At 51.1% G+C, this 21,780-nt stretch overlaps 1 protein-coding gene across 1 annotated transcript in view; it reads right to left on the bottom strand.

Moving 5' to 3' along the window:
- The window catches only part of NLRC5 (NLR family CARD domain containing 5), a 74,385-nt gene that overhangs the window by 15,646 nt on the left and 36,959 nt on the right, over positions 1 to 21,780 (bottom strand). Inside the window, exons 16-33 of the mRNA XM_033129495.1 lie at positions 21,498 to 21,587; positions 19,646 to 19,714; positions 18,789 to 18,839; positions 17,886 to 17,969; positions 17,395 to 17,478; positions 15,881 to 15,970; positions 15,081 to 15,125; positions 14,056 to 14,145; positions 13,095 to 13,178; positions 10,813 to 10,896; positions 9,128 to 9,217; positions 8,877 to 8,939; positions 6,593 to 6,679; positions 4,696 to 4,779; positions 3,850 to 3,939; positions 3,430 to 3,495; positions 1,569 to 1,652; positions 1,401 to 1,484 (exon numbers count right to left, since the gene is read on the bottom strand). Of these exons, the coding sequence (XP_032985386.1) occupies positions 1,401 to 1,484; positions 1,569 to 1,652; positions 3,430 to 3,495; positions 3,850 to 3,939; positions 4,696 to 4,779; positions 6,593 to 6,679; positions 8,877 to 8,939; positions 9,128 to 9,217; positions 10,813 to 10,896; positions 13,095 to 13,178; positions 14,056 to 14,145; positions 15,081 to 15,125; positions 15,881 to 15,970; positions 17,395 to 17,478; positions 17,886 to 17,969; positions 18,789 to 18,839; positions 19,646 to 19,714; positions 21,498 to 21,587 (1,419 nt within the window). The remainder of the gene's footprint in view (positions 1 to 1,400; positions 1,485 to 1,568; positions 1,653 to 3,429; positions 3,496 to 3,849; positions 3,940 to 4,695; positions 4,780 to 6,592; positions 6,680 to 8,876; positions 8,940 to 9,127; positions 9,218 to 10,812; positions 10,897 to 13,094; positions 13,179 to 14,055; positions 14,146 to 15,080; positions 15,126 to 15,880; positions 15,971 to 17,394; positions 17,479 to 17,885; positions 17,970 to 18,788; positions 18,840 to 19,645; positions 19,715 to 21,497; positions 21,588 to 21,780) is intronic.

Raw genomic sequence — 21,780 nt, 5'->3', positions numbered from 1 at the left:
AAGCAACCCAGTGTCTGGTCATCAACAGATAAATGGACAGGCAAGATGTGGTCTGTCCACACAATGACATATTATTCATCCATATGAAGGAATCGAGCACTGGCACATGCGACACCATGGCTGAACCCTGAGGACATTATGCCAAGTGAAATAAGCCTGTCACACAAAGACAAACACTGTGTAATTCTACTTGGTGAGGTGCCTCGAGCAGTAAAATTCATAGGGACAGAAAGCAGAATGGTGGTTACCAGGGGTTGCAGGGCAGGGGGAATGGGGAGTTATTATTTAATGAGGACAGTTTCAGTTTTGCAAGAAGAAAACAGCGGTGGTTGTACAACAATATGTATGCCTGTAACATTACTGACCTGTACATTTTAAAAAGGGTTAACATGGTAAATGTTATGTTATGTGTATTATACCACAATTTTTAAAAATGTTATTTTGGGGAACAAGCAGACTTTATGTGCCTCATCATAGGCTATAATGAAAAGTGACCAGCACTGGACACGAAGTAAGCTTTTTGTCGCAAATATGTCACTGAACCTCAGTGCACCTTTTGATCTAATCTGTAATTGCAGGAAAGTCCACGGTTAGAGGAGTAAGCTCCGTGATATGAAGAGGAAACGACCAGACAGAGCCAGAAAGTGCGATAATCTATAGGTAACTGACATGAAAGAGGGAAGTGGGGTACGACACGGATTAAGGGTCCTAAGAGCTGTCACCAGACCATGGCACTGTGGACCTTGACTGCATCCTGGATCCAATAAGCCAGCTGTCCCGTTGGGGGACAATGGGACATTTCAGATTGGACTGGGTAATGCATGACACCGAGGAACTGCTATGATTTCTGTAGGTGTCCTAATTCAACGGTGATATGTAGAAAATGTCCTTATTTTGTAAAGATTCATGGTGAAATATTTGAATGATATTTTATGAGATCTGTAACTTACTTTAAAACACTTCGGCCAAAATAAACAAGTGAAGCAAATTTGGAAAAAATGTGAACCATTGTCAAACCTAGCTGATCGGAATATGAGTTTTCAAAATGATTCTACTTTTTGGTATCTTCTTTTTTTGTGTGCAACTTTTAAAATGGTCGTAGTGAACATACAAACATGATATTTGTTATATGTTATTTTTGACCTTAGCTAGGTGTCCTTTGGAGTTTTTTTCCTCTTAAGTCCCCAAGCATAAACGTCACCCTGGAGAGGGCGGCTTCTCTGTGTGCCGGAGGGGTTCTCTGGGACAAATGGGCAGAGTCGGCTCTGGGGCCAGGTGTTGGGGTTCTGGGTACAGGAAATGGTCAGGTTCATGACCCTGGGGAGACCCATTCTCCAGTGCCCACCCCTGCCCTCATTCATGCCATGGCCTCCACCCAGGGGCACGGAGGAAGACACTACCTGAGACTCAGCAGCCCCTCTGGCCATCTCACCAGACTCAGGAGGAGGGTCAGGCCTTTCAGGCCCAAGCAGCACCGCGTCAGCCTGGGGACAGAGGGACGTTACCACAGTGGCTCTGGGGACAGCGCCCACCCCTCAGCTGTCCCCATGGGGGGCCCTGTCACTCACGTCAGCTGCGTCAGCTGTCGGGCCTGGCTCAGGCCGATGGCCAGTCTGCACACATGCTTTGGCTCGAAGCGGCACTCGCTCAGCCTGAGGGCAGAGGGCAAAGGGCAGAGCCTGGGTGAGGCCTGTGAAGGCTACTGTCCTGCTTCCTCCCAGTTTCCCGCAGGATCTATGGTGAGGGGGAGGACCCACTGAGTTCAAAGTCCTGGACCAGGGCCTGAGAAAAAGCCAAAGATGCAGCTCCTGCCCTGGGAGCTTCCTGTCTCTTTGGAGAGACAGTACCCCAAGAAAATGCTAGAAGTGAGTCCCTTATGGAGCCCTGACTCTATGCCAGCCTCTGGGTACACAGGGTGAGCAAGCGGGCGTGCCTGCATTACATGCAGTATCTCATTTAATTCCAACAGTGTCATTTATGGGCGAGGAAACAGAGCTGGTCATAAGTAAGGGTAGAGTTGGGTTTCAATCCAGCTCAGCCAGACTCCAGACCCCAAACCTATAACCACTCCCCCAGTCTCTAGCACCACTTTATTCCAGGCTCCCTTGGAGGTAGGAGGGCCTAGGTTTGTCCCTTTGGCCCTGCCCTCCAGGTGTGCAACCCTGTGTGGCCAGCAGACAGGCCCCAGACCACTGCCTCACAGACGGGCAGAGATGAGGGCCCAGCACAACACATGCGTGGTTTATTCTAACGGACAGAGGGGCCACTGGCGTTCTCCAGGAGGGGCTGACATTTGAGCTGGGTCTTAAAGGATTGCGGGGAACATTTCATCTCAGAAAAGCAGGGAAGAGAAGTCAGGCTGAGTACTCAGTGGGGCAGGGCAGCTTTACCAGACAGTACGTGCTCGGTGAACAAGGAGCAAAGGCCCCTTGTGGCTGAATATATGTGTGTATGTATGCGATGTGGTGTGTGTGTGTGTGGGAGGGGGGGGAGGTATATGGGGTGTGTGCATGTATGTGTGTGGTGTGGGTGTGTGTTGTGGGATGTGGGTGTATGTGGATGCATGTGTGTGGTGTGGTATGTGTGTTGTGTATGTGTTATGTGTGGGATGTATGTAGGTGGTGTGTGTGTGTGTGTGTGTGTGTATAGTGTGTGGGGGGAGGAAAGACGTGGTAGGAGGTAACTGCCAAATCAGACTGTGAGGGAGAAGACCAGGCTAAGGAATCTGAACTTGATCCTGAAGGGCTTAGAGCGGTGGCGTGGCATAGTCAGATGTACTGGTGTCAGTAGGATCCCTCTGGGTGCTGTGGGGTGAATGGATGGGAAAAGGCCTGGCAAGAGGCAGTGGGCCAATTTGGAGGCCACAGTCACAGCTAAAGTAAGACATGTAGAGGAGTTGACTCAAGGCAGTAGCGGTGAGGTTGAGAGAGAGGGAGACAGAGCCCCAGGCTCCCCAGGGGTAACAATAACAACAACAAAAACAGCAACAGCTGATATAGCGCTCAGATGAACCAGGCCCTTTCCAAGCACTTTATACATGTTAACTCATTTAATTCTCACAACAGATGAGGAACCGAAACAGAGAGGTTAAGTCACTTGTCCAAAGTCACACAGCTGGTAAGTGGTAGAGTTGGGATTTACCCCCAGGTGGCTCCACAGTCCAAGCTCTTAACTATAATACTCAGAAGCATCCAGATTTATAGTTAAAACATGGCTAAGAGGCACAAATACAATGTGAAGGCCGGGCCCAAGGACTAGAGGAGTGGGGGTTTGGGGAAGGTGATGGAGAGGCAAACCCGGGCAGTGAGCATGAAACAGGGTGTGGGAAGGAGGAGAGGGCCCAGTGAAAAAGGAGGCATGGCGCCGCCACGGGGTCAGCCTCCTCTCTCCCCTGTCCTCCATTTTCCCCTTACCCCAGACAGGAATTACCTCAGTGTTTTCCTGGCCTCTTCCTGTTGGGAGAAGTGAATCCTGAAGCTCTGCTGGGAGCCCAGGCTGCAGAGAGAGGGGTGTGAGGAAGCCACAGCCTTACCAGTGTCCTCAGGACCCAGATGCCAGGGGACACAGGGCACCTGAGCCCGTCATCACACACACAGGAGGTAATGAGGCTGACGCAGGGACAAGGGGTGGGGGAAGCCATGGAAGGAGAGGCCCTTGCTGATCCAACTCATTCTGTGGGGACCCTGAAGCCTGGCCTTCCCCACCCTGTGATCTCCCTGGTCCCCATGGCATGAGGGCCGCAGAGGATGGAAACTGTGATCCCACATTCAGTGAACCCTGGAGACTCAAAGGTTGTCCCAAGTCACACAGACTTCCCCCACCATCAGCAAGTGGCACCAGGATCCTTACTTCACCGAGGCCTCCCGAACACGTGGGCAGGAGGGGAGACATTCCACCAGGCACAGGACACTTTCCTGAGAGATGTTGTTGTGACTCAGACTGGAAGAGAAATGAGGTTCGGGATGGGGCCATGGGGGTCAGCACCTCCGTGGAGCCCTGCCCAGCCCCCTTTGTCTCCTCCCCTCCAGCTCTCATCTCTGGGAGGAAAGTTCTCAATGTCCGAGTGTCCGTTCTCCAGATGGAGACACTGAGATCCTGAGAGAGGCCAGAGGGGCGCTGTCACCACATGGTCAGGACAGGCTCCAGACCCCGAGTCCCTGCAAGCTGTGCAACAGCGCACTGATGGGATTAGGGTGGCAGCCCCACACAGAGCACAAAGCTCAGTTGCCTAGCAATGGCCATCCTAGTTCTGGCCACCTGTCTCCCGGGTCACTGGGGAGATTGGTGAGAGTACGGATGACTTCCTAGGGACCCTCCCTGTTATGGGGACATTTCCAAAACCGTGTCCCGTAGCCTTGGTCAGAGGAGCTTCAGGGACGGCTGGACCAGGAGCCGGGACAGCTAAGATCCCACACCAGCTGGTTAGGGATGAGCTGTCGCTCCGTGCCTGGAGTCAGCTTGAATTACCAAGCTTTAGTCGCAGCCTGTCCTGGGTGTCTGGTGGGGGCTCTTCCCAAGGTGGGCAACGAGGGAAGGAGGAAAGGACCCAAGGCAGGGGAGGATGTCAAGGAAGAATTACCCCTTTCCCCTCCCCTCCCCTTGTCCTCTGGGGTTCTCTAGGGATCCCTCAAAATGCATGCTCTTGGCTCAGAGGACTCTTCCTCCTTGCTGTCCTTGAGACTGCTCATCACTTACTCAAGCAAACCAGAGATGGGCACCTGAGGCAGACATTTTAGGAGGCACCTGAGCCCGTCATCACCCAGCAGGTTGGCGGAGAGGCTGCAAGAGGTAAGAGGAGGGTGCTGATGGTCAGATGTGCCCCCCCAACCTGTGCCTTACCTTCAGCCACCATCACTGCTACTCTACCCACACAGAACTCTCTTTACCACCCGTTTTCACCTCCTCCAGCATCGCTTCTATCCCAGCACCACCATCACCACCGGCTCCATCCCATCGTCACTACTCGACACCACCATCACCACCACCACCACCGGCTCCATCACCACGAGACTCATCACCACCAACATCACCACACTACAGCTCCCGTTTTCCCATCACCGTCCCCCTCACCAGCACCACGGTTAACCAGTTCTCATCTTCCCCCTCAGTATCTGCAGGCCACTCCCAGGACTCCAGCAGGCTTTCAGGAGTTGGCGAAAAACCAATTAGCTTTTACCATGCCCTTGGCCTGGATCAGTTGGGAGCTGCCATTTTTGAACAAGAGTAATTCAGGGGGAAAAAAACGTTTGGAGGATGCGCTCCCCCAACAGATTTCTTCTTTTAATTTGGGAGTGCAATATCAGAAATTGCACTTGAATACTTCCTTATTGCTCTTCATTGTGGCATTTTATGGTTTTTGCTACAGTTTCAGAGACAATATGACCAGTGTGCCCTGGAATATCTGATTTTCTTTCTGTATCTTTGAACTCATTTTGTCCCTGATGATGACACTTTTGAGGCTTGTTTATTTTGCCTTTTCCTGAGAAACTGTAAAACTTAGTTTGTCTCATGAAGCCATTTAATAATCTTTAAAATAAGAAAAAGTACCCTCGACAATGAAAAACCAGAAAATCTCAAAGGCACGTTGCTTATTCCTCTTTCTCTAAAATACATGATTTTCATCAGTCCCATTTGTTTTCTTGGCCACATCACAACAGGAATTTCATTTTTTTTTTTTTTGTACACATCTCTCTTTAAGGTCCTAAGCTGCACTTCTAATGGTTGTGAACAAAGACTCTGCATTGTATATACCGTGTTTCCCTGAAAATAAGACCCAGCCGGACAACTAGCTCGCATGCGTCTTTTGGAGCAAAAATTAATATAAGACCGGGTCTTATTTTAACATATAAGACCGGGTCCTATATAATATAATATAACATAAGACCAGGTCTTATTTTACTATAATATAGAGCTGATTGTCCGGCCAGGTCTTCTTTTCGGGGAAACACGGTAGCTGTGTGACTTTGGCCCAGTTCTTAAACTCTCTGGAGCGCAGCTCTCTCACCTATAAAATGGGGACGATAGTACGTAGGTTTGTGGGAAGGATAAAAAGAATATCTAAAACGCATAGAACAGTGGAGAAAGTGCTCAATAGGTGTTAGCTATTATTATCACCTTTCTACCCACGCGGGGGCTGCACTATTTGGGCACCAAGACAGGCCACACAGACACCACTTCTCAACAGTACGAGAGCCCGGGTCCCCACCCCGCGGGCTCTGGGACCCCCCTTCAGGCTGAGGCATTTAGTACTTGCCAGAGAAATCAATGGGTCCTTCCCTTCAGTCCCCGTCACCCAGCAGAGCGCCAACGCCTTGAGCAACATGAGGCCAACGGGCCCCTGTGGCCCTTTTGGAAGGACTTCCCCAATTAGATCAAGAGCATGCGCTTAACTAGCTCCACTATGGCGGGAGGAGGGGTGGGAGGGATAAAATGGGTACAGGGAAACCTTATGGATGGGACCCAGAGTCTCAGGCATCCCGTTAGCTGGTCCTGAGAGGTGTTGAGCGCGCGTGTACACACACACACACACACACACCCGTCCAGTGACACCCAGGCACATGCTCCCGGGCTCCGTCCTCCTCCCCCAACTTACTCCAGCTGGTAGAGGTCTTCACACTTTCTCAGCACCTTGCACAGTGGCTCCACATGCTCCTGGCTGAGGCCGCAGCCCGTGAACATGCTGGAGGAGAGGGAACAAGCCGCTCTGAGTGTTAAGCCTCTCAGACCCGCTCTGCCCTGGCTCATCCTGGGTGTGGCCTCCCAGCCCCTGTGGTGGGGCCTTGTCCAAGCTTGGACTCTCTGGAACTATCCAGCTCCCACAACTTCCGCCTCCCCCACAGCAGATCCCACCTGGCACCCACATGCTCCCTCTGGGAGGTGGTTCTGAAAGTGGGACCTTGCTGACATGCAAATTCTGGAAGCCCAGCCCAGACGCCCTGAATCAGAAACTAGGGGCAAGGCCCTCCAGCTGACTGATTGGAGCTCAAGTCCAAGAACTGTAGCTCTTGGGGTGATTTTAATGAATAGACATGGGGGGCTGGTGGAGGAGAATAGGGTGAGGTCTGCTTTTGCAGAGGGCTACTGATCCTGAAATTAAAAGTAATGGTAAATCTGCCTTTGAAAGGCCTAAAATGAGACAATACAATACGTTAAAGGAAGAGCCTATGACCAGCCAGCAACAGGAAAAAAAAAAAAAGAAAAGAATCTTAAAATCACCAAGTTCCTAAAATCATTATTTCAAAGTTGTATCACTCTTACTCTCCTTCATGACTCACCCCAGAGTTCTAAATTCCTTTTTATACCATACTTCCTATTTTTATATTTCCTAAAAATAGGACTTACTTCCTATTTTTAAATCAGCTTATTCTTTTTATTTGATGCATTTAGTGTAAAAGAAAACCCTGTATCACTCACTCAAATGGGAAACTGGTATTGCATGCCACAAACAGACCATAAGCATAAGAATATATGAAATGAGAGCAAAATATCACCATTAAATTTGACCCAGATATTGACACCTGCTAAGGGCTCTCTTTCTTAAAAAAATGAGCTTGGCCAGTGTTAGACACGCCACACTGGTACAGACACGCCAACATCCAGTTGAGACTTCCTCTAGGCCTTAAATAGACAGGGAATAATGACCTCTCTAAGGACTCAATGAAGTGGAACGTCTCTACTAGCTGCGCAACCTCCTGACAATCATCCCATCCAAGTCTGTGTCCTACATTTTGGAAACCACTGACTTAGAAACTACCAAGGTGTCCTAGAGGTCAAGGTAGTATCCGGCTAGGACAGAAGTCCAAAAGCTACAGCCAAAGCCACCTGTTTTTATATGGCTTGTAAACTAAGGATGATTTTCCCATTTTCAAATGGTCGAGAAAAAAAATCAAAAGAAGAATAACAGTTCATGACACAAACATTATATGAAAGTCAAATCTCATTTCCACAACTACAGTTTCACTGGCACGTAGCCACACATATTCCTTTATGTATTTTCTGTGCTGCTTTCAAGCGAAAACAGTAGAGTCACAGATAGAAACCATAGAGTCTGCAAAACCCAAAATATTTACAATCTAACCCTTTACAGAAAACGTCTGTCATGTCCACCCCTTGGCTAGAAGTACTGTGAATGGCCTGGGTTCAAGTCCAGCTGCATCCCTCACCACATGTGATGTGCAGTCTGACCACAGCTGTGAGGTTTATAGGAGGTGATATGTAGAAGGCTGTCAGATTGGTGCCCTGCAGACGCTCAACAAATATTAGCTCTTCCATTTATTATTCCACAGCTGAGGATGCTGAGGCACAGCGAGGAGAAGGGTCTGGTCCAAGGCCTCTGAGCAAGCCAGTGGCATCCAATAGTTAACAGAAATGTCATCTCTGCATTCAGAGGTCGCTCACCTGCCCCATTGTCCTGCCTCTAGAGCAATACCTGCCCCCCTCTCGCCCGGGCAACCACAGAGCACTGGTCCAGGAGTCAGCACCCGCAACATGCATGCTTTACATGTTGTCTCATGTAATCCTTGCAAATGCCCTGCAGTATGGTGTCTCCTTTCTCCAGCTGCAGAAGCTGAGAATTGGGGAGGTTGAGGAACTCGCTCAAGGTGCCAAGCCGGCTGGGCAGGTTGTGAAGTCCTTTTTCTCGGACAGGTTCCTGAGTCTGATGTGGACTCCTTCCTTGCCCTTGACAGAGCCTGGCTTTCTCTGGATGCCTGCCTCTTCATGTTGGAGGAAACAAGTCTCCTTGCAGGTCCTTCGGGGGAATGTGCTGCACGTTCTTTCTCTGCTGTCTGTCCTCTGCTCTGGCCATTCAGGAGGCAGGTCTACTCATCCCCAATACCCTCTGTCTGCCAGGGAGGGCATGGGTCCAGGGGACTTACCCATAACGCCCACTTTTCTGCTTCTCGTTAGAGCTGAAGTGCAGGGTCACGTGATTCAGGGACCTGGAACAGACCCCACCTGAATCAGCCACCCTCAGCCACAGCCTTAGGATGCCCCCAGGGGGCAAGCACCCCTCCTCCAGAAGCTGAGCTTCTGACTTGGGTCCTACTGCCTCCATCCTTCCCCTCACACCCACAGACTTCAGGCGACCCTCCAAGACCAGCCCTGGTTGCCCCAGGGCAATGCCCACCTGAGATCCACCTTTTGAACTCGTGGGCACAGGCTGAAGAGGTCAGCCAGCAGGAAGGTGCTCCTTAGGGACAGTCTCATCTGGCTCAGCCTGAGAAGGAAAGGGGCAGCGTCCTAAGTCAGCAAGTCAGAGCCAAGCAAGATCAGTAGTCAAGGAACCGTGATAGGCTGGAGGGGAAAGAACCCGAGGATGGGGAAGTGCTGGCAGGTCAGCATGGCAATAAGGAAGAAGGCAGGGATTCAAGAGAGACAAATAGAGGCTTGGGGTCAAGCAGACTTGGGTTTGAGCCCCAGTTCTGCTTCCTGGCTGTGTGTCCTTGGATAAGTCACTTAAGCTCTCTGAGCCTCAGTTTCCTTACCTGGAAAACAGGACAACTCATGGTATACCTTCCTCTCAGGGTGTCACAGGATTTAATTACATCAAGTGTGTGCACTGCCTAGCCTGATACCCAGGCTTGTTATTATTATTACTATATTGTTTCCATCCTCAAGCACAGACTTAACAGGTCAGTCTTGCTGACAGGGAGTGGGATACTTCTACCTTTAGAGTAGTTTATAGACCTCAGCACTATTGAGATTGGGGCTAGATAATTCATTGTTATTGGGGGCTGCCCTGCAGGAGGCTTAGCAGCATCTCAGACCTCTACTCACTAGATGCCAGTAGTGGCAATACCGCTCTCCCACGCTGTATCTCCAGCACCCCAACAGTGCCTGGTCCACAGCAGTGCACAAGCACTATGGACTAAGTAAGATAAAGCGTAAGTCAGGCTGGCCACCTCATTCAAAAGACAGATGAGGAGTTGGGGGCTGATGCTGTGTGATTTGGGCATAGAGAAGCCCCTCTCTGGTCTGAGGTTTCCCACCTGTTCATTTTAACCTACCATCTTCTGTGTCCAAAGGAGGCCTTTCTGACCCATTCTCTCCTAGCAGGGTAGGACCAGGATGGGTGCCGCGGAGGTTGACGTGACCTCTGCCATACTTGCCCACCTCTGGCATGTCACAGTCTCCTGCCCTGCCCCCCACCTTACAGGACTCAGGGAGGAGCGAGGTCCTAGATGTGATGTGAGTCTTCTCAGGTATCCCATACATCATTACCCTTAGTATTTGTATCGCTATTATTAATGATATGATTTAACTTCCTGTTGTATGTTTTCACCCCAACTGCAGCTACTTCCCTCACCCCAGAAGGAAATTTAAAGTAAATCCTTTTCAAATTCTAACCAGTCTGAACTGAAATTAGAAAATAGCATTGTAAATACTTTGGGGGATGCTGCTCAATTCCCCCTTTACGAAGTTAGAGGGTGAACTTTAAAAACTGGCGTGTGATATACACATGACCTACATCTGTAAAGTCCCTTTCTAGGGGAAGGTGACCTTTCTGTGGTTCAGGAGAAGTACACTAGCCCATCTGTCACAGTAACTTGTCCTGTTTGAATCCCATCCCTGGGGCAGGGCTTGGGGAATATTAATCCCATTTATCAGATGAGGAAACTGAGGCACAGAGGGGTCAAATGACTCCCCTCATGGTTGATAAAGTATGAGGGAGGAGCTGGAAGTAGACTCTAGCTCCCAGTTGTGCCAGATAAAATGAGGACACAGCCCAAGGGAAGGAGGGAAGAAAAGGGAGGGGATAGCTTTACAACGCAAGAGCCTCAGGCCACAGGGAAATGGGGAAACCAGTCTTACTGCAGCAGCTTCAGCTGGTGGAGCCGGGGCAAACGTCCCAGCAGGGTGTCCAGGCTCTGATCACTCAGGATCCCGTGGGACAATCTATGAAACAAGACATCTGAATGAGGTGGGGAAGCCTTGGGCAAAGCTAGGAGTATGGCCGCACAGGACCATTTGGGAGATGGGTCCTAAACCTGGGGTGCCCTAAACGTTCCCTTGGAACACCAGGTCCTTGAGTTACGAAAGCTGGAGGAAAAGGAAAGTCACATATGTTGGGAAAACACTGGGTTAAGCCAAATTAGTTTTCTTTGTGGTGGGACTTCTCAGAAGAGTGCTTTTTGCAGCATTGGCTGTAGTGCTATAGAGAAGGAGAAAGAGAAGGGGGGGAAGACAGGGGGAAGGGAAAGACGAGAAGAAGGAGAAGGAGAAAAAGAAGGAGAAGGAGAATAATCCCAAGAAACCAAATGAAAACAAAACAAAAACAAAAAATGCCGGAAGCAGCCTGATGTCTACCTTGACCCTAGAGGGGGTGGTTCAATAACTTGTGGCACATACAAACTGTGGAGGGTTAGTACAAAAAGGCACAAATATACAATATATTGTATAAAAAACACATAAGAGATAATCAGGGACAATTGAACACTATGGCGATTTGATGATTGTAATGTGTCATAAAATGTTAATATTTTAGGTCTGGTAATGGTTTTGTGGTTATGTTAAAAAATAAAGAGTATTTATCTTTTAGCTATGCATACTGAAATAGCTACAGATGAAATTATGGGATGTCTGGGAATTGCTTCCAAATGACATGTGTATGTGTGGGCGTGTGGGCACATGTGTAGGCACACATGCATGTGTGCAAATGTGTGTGTGTGCCTGTGTGTGTGTCTTGGGGCCATGAGATGACAAACAATATGCAGTTAGGTACAGGGCAACTAAGGCTCCAGTACACGACTCTCTCTGCTTTTCTATGTGCATGATAGTCTTCCATAATAAAAGTGTTTTGTTTTTTAAATTAAGAAGTAACTTGATAGTGGGGAAATCTGACAAACACTACGTTGGCCAGGTGATCAAGGTCAATATCAAGAGTGATCAGTCGAGTCCACAGCATGCCTCCCTGAGACGGGGAAGAGGAGGGCACTTTACCCTGTGGTATTCTTAGCCCAAACCCGTAACCCCAGTCTAACCATGAAAAACACATCCACCCCAAATTGAGGGCTATCTGACCAGTACTCCTCAAAACTGTCAAGGTCATGCAGGAACAATAAAGAAAGACTGAGAAACTATCACAGATCAGAGGAGGCAAAGGAATAGGATGATTGAATGCAAAGTGGGATGCTGGATTAGAGTCTGGATCAGAGAACGGGCGTTTGTGGAAAAACTGGTGAAATCTGAATGAAATCTAGCCTGTAACTAATAGTCATGTACCAAGGTGAGTTTCTTGGTTGTGACACGTACCGTGATAATGCATGATATGAACAACCAAGGGCAACTGAGTGAGGGAACTCTCTGGACTAGCTTTACCACTTCTCTGCAAATCAAGTTTTAAACTATTCTAACATATATGGTTTATTTAAAAAATTCATTGGCTCTTCATGTCTTGATATTCCAGGAAAGCCATGACGTAGTGTCATGAGACAAAAGCTTGGGGCAGAGCTCTTACATGGTAAGATCCCGTGTCTGTCAACAACGTCCAAAACCCTTCCCTCTGGGTCCATGTGTGTGTGAACTTGGAGAAAGGCATGGAAGGACACACACAGGTGATCAACATGGATCACCTTGTTTGCAAGGGCCAGAAGGGCATTTGAGATGGGAGCCTGAAAGAAAGAAAGAAGACTAGTAAAATAGAAAAACACATACGGTGCGATGTAAAGTAAAACTGTAGAACACGGCTAGTCTGTGACTGTGAATAAGTAAAAACTGGACATGCAAATGCACAAGGAGTAGAAGGCCCTGAGGAGAGGCCTCCAGGAGTGACAGGTTCCAGCCAGGGAGGCAGGACTACATGGGTGCCAGTGTGGGGCTCCAGGGGTGGAGGGGGCAGACTGGGTGCCCTGAGTTGAGCAGCTGGGGAACGTGAAGCCCCAGGCCCAGCACAGCCTCTCTCAGTGGGAGGGGTGAGGTACCTGCTCTGGGCCTTTGGGAGCAAGTCAGGGAACTCCCAGGGGTTGGGCTATGGGGTCTGGCAGGAAGGAACCAGAAAAGACTCACCTGGCTTCTCAGGAGGACTCCCCCCACCCCTCACGTCACTGGGCAGATGCCCGCATTGTGCCCTCTAGGGCTGTGTCTTCCTTACTTACTTGATTTCCACAGGCCCTGGGCATTTCTCCAGAGTTTCACAGAGGCGGGTGAGGCTCGGGGGCTCCAGCTGACACTCCCTGAGGCTGAAAGGGGCAGTGGGCAGGCAGGGGTTCAGAGAGGGCTCAGGGCACATGTCCGCTCCAGGGGCTCTCCCTCCTTCTCACAACCCTCCTCCCCAACCTGCAGGCAGCAGGCTCTTCCCCCTGCAGGGGGCGCTCTCCACCCCTGCGTCTCTCCAAGGCCCCCTTCCCATCACTCTGACCCCGGGGGCCCAGATACCCTCATCCAGCCCCTAAGTCCTCCCCACTGAGTCACGCCTAAGTTCGGGCCCCATCACCTCTCACCTGGACCACTTTAATACTCTCGGCTTCCCCTCTTGCCTCCCTGCCATCCTTCTCCACCCTGCCAGCATCTCATCTTTAAACAGTGTCAGTCTGACCAGGCTCTCTCGTGCTGAAAGCCCTGTGTGGTTCCCCATTATCCTTCGGCTAAAAGCAAACCAGCGTTTCCATGGCCTCACTTGCCTCCACTCTCCCTGTATATTCTCAGCCACACTGAAATGTTCCCCAAAAGCCACGCTTTCACTCCTCTGAGCCTCCACACAAGCTGGCTCACCTGTCTGGACACTACCTCTCCCCTCCTCTGGACAACTCTGTTCAGGCCCCAGCTTAGGCAGCTCTCTTCTTATGTGAGGAAATCAAGGCCCGGAGAGGGGAGGGGTCCCGCCAGGGCCTCACAGCCCGTCATGGCAGAGCCAGAAAGTCTTCAGAGAAACTAATGTGGGATCTTTTCTCTAAGGAGAATGCTGGGCCCAGCAGCCCCTGTCACCAGCCCTCGTTCTTCCCTCCTTGCCTGAAACTCTCCCTCCTAGTCCCCAGCCCTAACCCCCCGGGCTCTCCTCACTTCCTGAGCCCTCACCCCACTGTGGTTACCCCAAATAAGAAGTGGGTAAGATGGTACCAGAAGCTCCTGGTGATGCAGCACTGACCGAACCCCGAGAACTGGCCTCCAGCCGGGAACTCTGGCAAAGACCCAGCAGCTGACAGATCCCTTGGAGTCAGGAAAACATTTGGGAGAAAAGTTCAAGTCATCCACATTGGAAGACGAGACTCATCAGTCAGGGCTGGAAGGGGTCCTTGTGACAATCAAGCCCCTTCCTGTACAGATGGGGAAACTGAGGCCAGAGTGAGCAAGCCAGCCGCTTACACCTGTCCAGGGGGCAGCACCTGACCCGGTGAAGGGAGCAGGACAGAGTTTCTCCTCTCTCTGATCACCAAAGGTGGCCTTCACATGACTTCTGCCTCTCTGTGCCTCCATTCTTTTGGCCTCAAGAAGCCAGAGGGTCCCCAGAAATGGAGACCCTAGTCTGGAAGGCAAGACTACCAGGCTTCGGGCGAGCCCTGGCTTCAGACAGCCATCCGGTATGCCAGTGCTCTTCCCTGCCACGTCAGCGCAGCTGGCTCTACATTGGCAGGCCCTTGGGCCAACCTCCCAAGCTAGACCAGGGTGCCCCACTAGGGGGCAGCCTGGAACATCTGTGGAGAACTACCTATTATTTTTTTCAGAGCACCAACGGTTCTTGGCTTCTCACATTTGATTCTCAGTGTGAAAGGACGGTGACTCATCTGAGTCTGCAGAGGTCTGCAAAAGTCCTCGAAAAGGCAGAAACACAAATGCTCCCCTCTCCCTCCTGTGGAGCAGTAACCTGCTAACACCTGTTCTGCTGTGGCCTTTACTCGTTGTCCCTCCCCTGCACCTGCACTGGCTTCTTCCAAGAGAGATTTAAGGTGGCTGATTACTGCAAATTTATACGGGGTATGTGTGAGGGTACAGAAGTAGTGATGAATTCTAGCCAGACCTGGGGTGGGGGTTTACTCTGGGGGTGACAGTGGTTAACATGGATCTAAGGTGGAGGGTACCTGTAGGAAATGGGGACCAGAGTGGGAAGGGGAGCCCACCCCACCTTTGGAGCTCTCCCTCCTCACCTAGCTCTTCTCTCACTTCTCAGGATGATGACTTGGCTCTTGAAACTGCAGGCAGAAAGGAGGCAGCAGTCAGAGAAAGGGCAAAGGGTCCGCTTCCCAGGCAAAGGCAAGAAAGCAGACTGGCCCGGTCAAAGCAGGCCTGGGGGGTAGTATGCATTTTCAGCAAATACTACAATAAATACACTAACGACTACATTGATTAAGGCATATATACAGCACACCAACGTGGTCTCCTTTCATTCTCACACTGAAACTGTGAGATAGAAAGTATTCTTACCCCCATTTTACAGATGAAGACACTGAGGTATGGAAAGGCTCAGTGACCTGCTCAAAGCTGCACAGCAGTTAAGCAGTGAGCCTGGATTTGAACCTGGTCTGTCTAGTATCGTAGACACTCTTGGGAGGGGACGGGGAAGAATGGGCAGGCCTCGCGTGAAAGCATGGATGATGTTCATTGCATGTCCCAGAGCTGCGTGGCTGGGTGCCTTTCCTTCTCCAGTCTCATCGGCTCCACAATGAAAGCAGGTCCTTGAGCACTCAGTAGTCACCAAGGATCTCTTAGTTTTATTAAATGTCTCTCAGGACAATCCAGAGAGTGAATAAGGGAGAGTCGATGGATTGTGTCTCATGGTGGATTTGGAACAATTTGGGTATCCCTGGACTATATTCATTCATTCGTTCATTCATTCAGGAGACACCCATCACACATACACTGATCCTGTATCCCCCAGACCCTGAGGACGCTACATTATGAATTTGACAGACGAGGGGACAGGGAGGGGGCCCAGAGGCACACTCACCTGACGTCCAGGTGGAGAGCCCACTGCACTGCAGAGAAGCACTGGGCCAAACTGATCACACTGTCCAGGGACAAGCCGTTCTCACTGAGGCTGGAGAATCACAGAAATGGCATTGACGGAGGTCACCCAGGACTCAAAAACACCCTCTTTGTGATCAGAGCTCAGGGCAGGGGAGGGCTGTCCCTGAGTCCGGAGGATGGAACTCACTGAAACCTGGATGGTCAGAGTGTCTCTCCCAACTCCCCATTGTACAGATGGGAAAACTGAGGCCCAGAAAGTGGCACAGTCTTGCCCAAGGTTATAGGTTAACAGAGCTGAGATTAGAACTCAGTGGTTCCCTCCGTCTGTGATGAATCTGGGGAGTGCTTTTAGGCCAGAGTGGTGCCTCAGTTTCCCCACCAGATAAAGGAGGGGTAGTGCCCAGTGAAAAATGAAAATGGCGGGGGTGGGCGGCGGGAGGCTCTTGCTCAAAACGCAGGGAGAAAAGATTTCCTTTCTTTCATAGCCTGTCAATCTGTAATGGTGGTTTTTATTTGCCATCTAATGTCACACTCGTTAGGATGGGGGTCCTGGTAGGTGAGTGCAGACTCGCAGAGGACCTGGGTCATAGTAGGTGTTCACAGCATGGGGATTTGCCCCATAAGTTCCAATCTGCATATAATTTGCCTGCAGTGGAGAGGCCTTCCTCCCCACCCAGGTGCAGGCCCTGGACAACAACTGAGGCAACCTCCTGTTCTTCCCAGCGTCCCAGTGAGACTGTCTGAGCAGGAAGGGCCCTCACAGCCCTCATTCTAAGGCTGTAGGCAAAATACACCCCTCTATAGTTTACGTGTTAACTCACTGGGAACCAGGGGCTCAGAGAGGTTATGTCACTTGCCCAAGGCCACACCAGGAACCTAGGCCTGTGCTCACTGGGGCTCCTCTCACAGGCCTAGAAGAGCTCGGGTGGAGCGGCAGGGGGTAGTGGGAGCCAAGAACACAGCGGCCTTGTGGGGCCCAGGAATTCTGGTCGACAACAGGCAAAGTCTGGGGGTTCCTGGCCTCCTACCAGAGCCTCCCTTCCGTACTGAACACCTTCCCTCTCTCTGCCAGGTGCCCTGGGTACCCTGCGTGGGTGTCCTGTGGGGTACAAACCCTCCCTGTCTTTCAGCTCGCACGCTATCAAACAGCCCCTCCCTGCACCCCAGGGCCAGAATGGCCGCCAGCCATTTCATTCATCGGTTATACTTCCCACCATGCCTGCCTTACCCCAGGTAACCTGGGATTCCCAGAGATTGGTTCAAGAAGTGAAACCTTAAATCAGAAGCTACATTGAGTCACAAAGGCCAGTATCTTTTTTGATGAGATTCATACCCTTTACTGAGGAGCACTTACGTATCAGGGGCTGGGCTGGGCCATCGACATGCATTTTCTGACTTAATCTTTCCGATAACCGAGAACACCACCCCCACTCCCCACATCCCCTCATTCTGATGAACACAAGCCTTAGAGACTTGGCCCAGTCAGCTACTCACTTCAAGGACTGCAGAGCACCCAGCCCAGGGAGCCGCTGAGCCAGCCGGGCTGTTCCTTCATCTCCCAGAGCATTGCCTGATAAGCTGGCAGGGCCAGGGGGAGAACAGGTTAGTGGAGGGTGGGGATGGAGACGGGCAGGAGCTTTGTCTCTCCACCCACTCGCTCAGTCACTCAGCTTCTCTTGAAACTGGGACACGACCCTGGGCTGCCAATCAGCTGGGGTCTCACCCAGGGCTTTTATCCTGAGGTTTGTGACCCTTGGGGGGGGGGTCAGAGATGGGCTTCAGAGGGTGTCAAATGTGGGGGACCTGTATTTTAGGGGGAAGAGGCACAACTTTCACCAGATTCTCTATAGGGTTCCTGTTCGCAGCAAGAACTGACCATCTAAATCTTCAAAAGCAAAACAAAACCCAACACACTAACACCCTCTGACTGATCACCCACCCGCCCTCCAGTAACACCCACCCGCCCTCCAGGAATAGCCACTCACTCAAGGTGACTGGGGCGGCAGCTTCCTCCCAGTGCTGTGCAGAGCTGCTCTAGGTGCTCTGCTCGCAAGCCACAGTGCGTCAGCCTGTGGAGGGCAGAACCACAGCCCTATAGCCCTGCCCCACCGAACGAAGGACAGAGTGGCCCGCCACCCCAGACACACAGGCAGAGAACCAGGTTTGCAGGGGAGGGACGGAGATGCATTTGGTACCCAGATAAACAAAGACGGACCAACATACAGATAAAATATCGCACACAGGCAGAGAAGAACCAGATAGTCAGAGACACAGAGAGGGAGGGAGACCAAGATGGACAGACACAGAGGTAAAAGAGAGAGGAGACACACAGACAGACAGACAGAAAGACAGACACACACACAGATGGTGCCAGAGGAGGACAGAGAATGAACAAAGGACCACAGAAAATGTGAGAGAAACAGAAAATAAGAGAGAAACAAGGAATGAGAGACAGACAGGGAGGGAGGGACAGAGACAGGGAGGGAGGGACAGAGAATAAGGAAGAGGGCCAGAACAGTATTGATGGGAACCCTGGGGGGCTGACCTGAGGCCCCAGGCCCAGGCCCCAGGATCAGGAAAGAAGAGGCTACATGTTCCCCATCCTCTCCATCCAGCATTCCCACAACCCCTCCGCTGCTGGAAGTCAGGGAAGCTAAGAGGAGGGTGGTCCCTGGGCGGGGAAGGTGACTAAGGGGGCTGCCATGTGAGCCCTGCCTGCAGTGGCTGGGCAGGGGAGGTGGGAAGCAGGGAAGCCAGGCCACAACTCCTGGATACAGCAGGTCATGCCATGCAGGGAGCACCTGGGACCGGGGGCCTGGGGCCAGGCTTTGTGAAGAGGAAGGGAGGGGGCTGGGACCACACCAGGGGCCTGCAGGTCATTACTGTACCTGATGTTTGGGAAGCACAGGGACAGCGTAAAGGGCATCTGGGCCATCAGCCTGTCAAGAAACAGAACGCTGCAGGGACACACACCAAGGCCAGGCTGAGCCAGCACCTCATCCACTATCTCCGAAGTCCATCCTCAGCCTCACTTCCCACCACCCAATCTCTATATGGGGCCCAGAGACAGTCAGACCTTGGTTGCAATTGGGCTCCTCCGCTTCCAGGCTGTGTGACCTGGGACAAATCACTTAGCCTCTTACTGGGAGAATATATGTGAACTGCCTTAGTCTGGTGCTTGGTGCATAGTAAGTGCTCAATTAACCTTGGCTGTTCCTACCATTAATCTCATCATCATCAGTGCCTTCAGAGATGTCAGCCTCAGCTCCAAGCAAGCCCTCAAAAGCTCCCCTACAGAAGACATTGCAGGTGGACACTGAGGAGCTAAGAGCTGAGTCTCTGTCCGTGTGCTAGGCTAGCACAATCCAGGAAGGCACCCTGGAGGAGGCAGACACCCCCAGAGGGTCCTCAGGCCAGAAGGAGCCAGAAGTTCTGACCAAAATCAGAGCTACAGTCCAGGCAATCCTCTCGGTTTAGGCTGAAGGGCCTTGTTCTCTGGGTACCCCACCCCTGCCCCAGCATATAGTTTCCATCCTGCATCCCAGGGCTCTCTTCAGGCACCACTTCAGAAATGGGAAGGCAGCTGTACTTTGACACTCCCCTTTAGGGCTGCATCCCCTGCCGAGCCTGCTGGCTTCCTCAACCTTCATGAACTTAAGTGGCACTTGAGTGGTACTGTCCAGCTGTGGAGGTCAGGGAAGAGATGGCCCTGGCCGAGAGTGGGGCTGGGATGGCGTTCTCTTACCTCTCCTGGCTCCCCTCCTGCTCCTCCATCTTTGGGTCAAACATGAGGACCACAGTTTTGTACTTGAGGCTGTGGAGAGGAGAGAGAGAGGAGTCAAGAGGCGCATGGGGTCCCCGCTTCCATGTCCTTTTTTAGCCTGGCCTGGAGAGAACTCTAAGGTGCCATCCCCCTGCCTCTAGAGCAGCCACTTCCTTTGACTGTCCTCTGACTTCGCTGAACTTCCAGGGGCCTAAATTCTTTCTGCTACAGAGATTTCACAAACTTATCAGCCCTTGTTTCCTGGCAAGTCCTTGAAAGAACAGTTCTGCCGGCTCTCTGGTGTGAGCCTCAGGCTGAAACCCTCCGCTTTCGGGTGGCACCCTTGGCTGAGGGGACTCACCCCAGCAGGGTGAGGTCACTGCCAGGTCAGGACAGACACTGAGCGTCCACACGAGAGTCCACACCTACAGCCGGTGTATCTCTGACCTCGCCTTTGAAAACTGAACCTTACATGTGTTTTCTCATTAAAAAGACATACTTCATCCCTATGGAGAACTTAGAAAATACAATAGAATAAAAAGAAAATAAAGAAAAATCACCCACAAGCTCTTCCACATATCAGTTACTACTGATGACATTTTGGAGAGGGTCCTTCAAGTCTTCTGTTTTTTGTTTTTTTTTTTAATGCAGTGAATGTTTTGTTTTTTCCTTAAAAACTGGGATTAAAATGACAAATTCTTTTTTAAAAATTAGATTTTCAAGGGACAGATGAAGCAACGGTGACAAAATGTTGATAATTATTGGTGGGAACTGGGTCTTCATTATACCATTCTCCCTACCATTGAGTATGTATGAAAGCTTTATTATAAAAATGATGAATTAAAATTTTTATGTCACGTCATATACCACAGTCATTCCTTCATACTAAAGCTGCAGCCCAATCAGGGTTCCATCGGTTCTCTCTCGAGGCAACCTAGTTTATTTAACTAACATCCTACTGTTAAACATTAAGTTATTTCCATTTTTTCCTTATTATAACCAATACCGAAGTGAACATCGCCGCAGCTAAATGTATTTGCACAATCACGGTGATTTCTTTAGTATAAATTCCTAGAAGTGAATGGAGTGTCATTTGGAACTCACTAGGGACCCTTTATGGCATCATTACATACAGTGAACTGAGGTTTTCTAATCCTCCTTTTGGGTGAAGCCGGTCTCTGTTCCCTTGGAGGGGTGTTTACAGCAGGGACCACCTTACACAGCTGAGAGTCCCCCGGGTGGGGACTGTGTTGATATTGATTAGCATCTGTCCTCGGCTCCCCAGACTGAGTACTGAGACTTACAGAAATCAGGTTGGGCCCTGTCCTAGGTTAGGTTCCCCAGCAGCAGAGCCTCAGCCTGTGCATGGGGCAGGGGCTCACATGTCACTTGGTCACCTGTGCACGTGATGTACTGAGGGCCCTCTCTCAGGAGAAACCAGTAAGGGACCAAAGGAAGCAGAACAGGGCAGGTCCTCAGCCTGATCCCACAGGGAGCGTGGGAGCGTGAATGGCACCAAAAGCTGATCCCATCTGAGACAAACGAGCTGGAGGGTTACACCTCCGCCTCTGTCACTGGCCATTCCTAGCTGGGGCGGCTAGGGAGGAGTGTAACACATCAGTTATCGGTCCAGGGAAGTTCTCCAGAGGAGGTACAAGCTGTGAGTGGCCGACACCTGCAGCCGCTGGGAACAGGTGCACAGACTGTCCAGGAGATCTGGGCATGGCAGCGGGAGCATCTGCAGGTCCCAAAGGCCTGGGCCAACGAGAATTCCCAGGACTTAGAGAGAATGATGGGTGGCCATGGGGGATGGCAGCCCACTGGGAGCTCTCACCTGATGTGCAGGTCTGCCAGGGTCCGGCTCGTGCTCACGGCACTCAGCACAGAGAGCATCCCGGCCATGGAGAGCCCGTTATCGCTGAGGCTGCGGGGAGGAGGAAGGCAGCTAGCAGCAGGCAGCTGAAGTCCCCAGCCCAACACAGCTCCAAGCCCCTCCTTCAGGCTCAGCCACTTGCTAGCTGTCACTCTTGGGATGCCCTGGATCCTGAATCAGGGTGGTCTCAAAGGATTCTGGCCCATGTGGTGAACCAAGAGATCTATGACCCCCTTGCCCCACT

Source organism: Rhinolophus ferrumequinum, chromosome 15 (genome assembly GCF_004115265.2).
Source record: "Rhinolophus ferrumequinum isolate MPI-CBG mRhiFer1 chromosome 15, mRhiFer1_v1.p, whole genome shotgun sequence".
Classification (NCBI taxonomy): domain Eukaryota; kingdom Metazoa; phylum Chordata; class Mammalia; order Chiroptera; family Rhinolophidae; genus Rhinolophus; species Rhinolophus ferrumequinum.
Note: the sequence above shows the minus strand (reverse complement) of the source record. Positions and strands in the feature narration are given on the sequence as shown.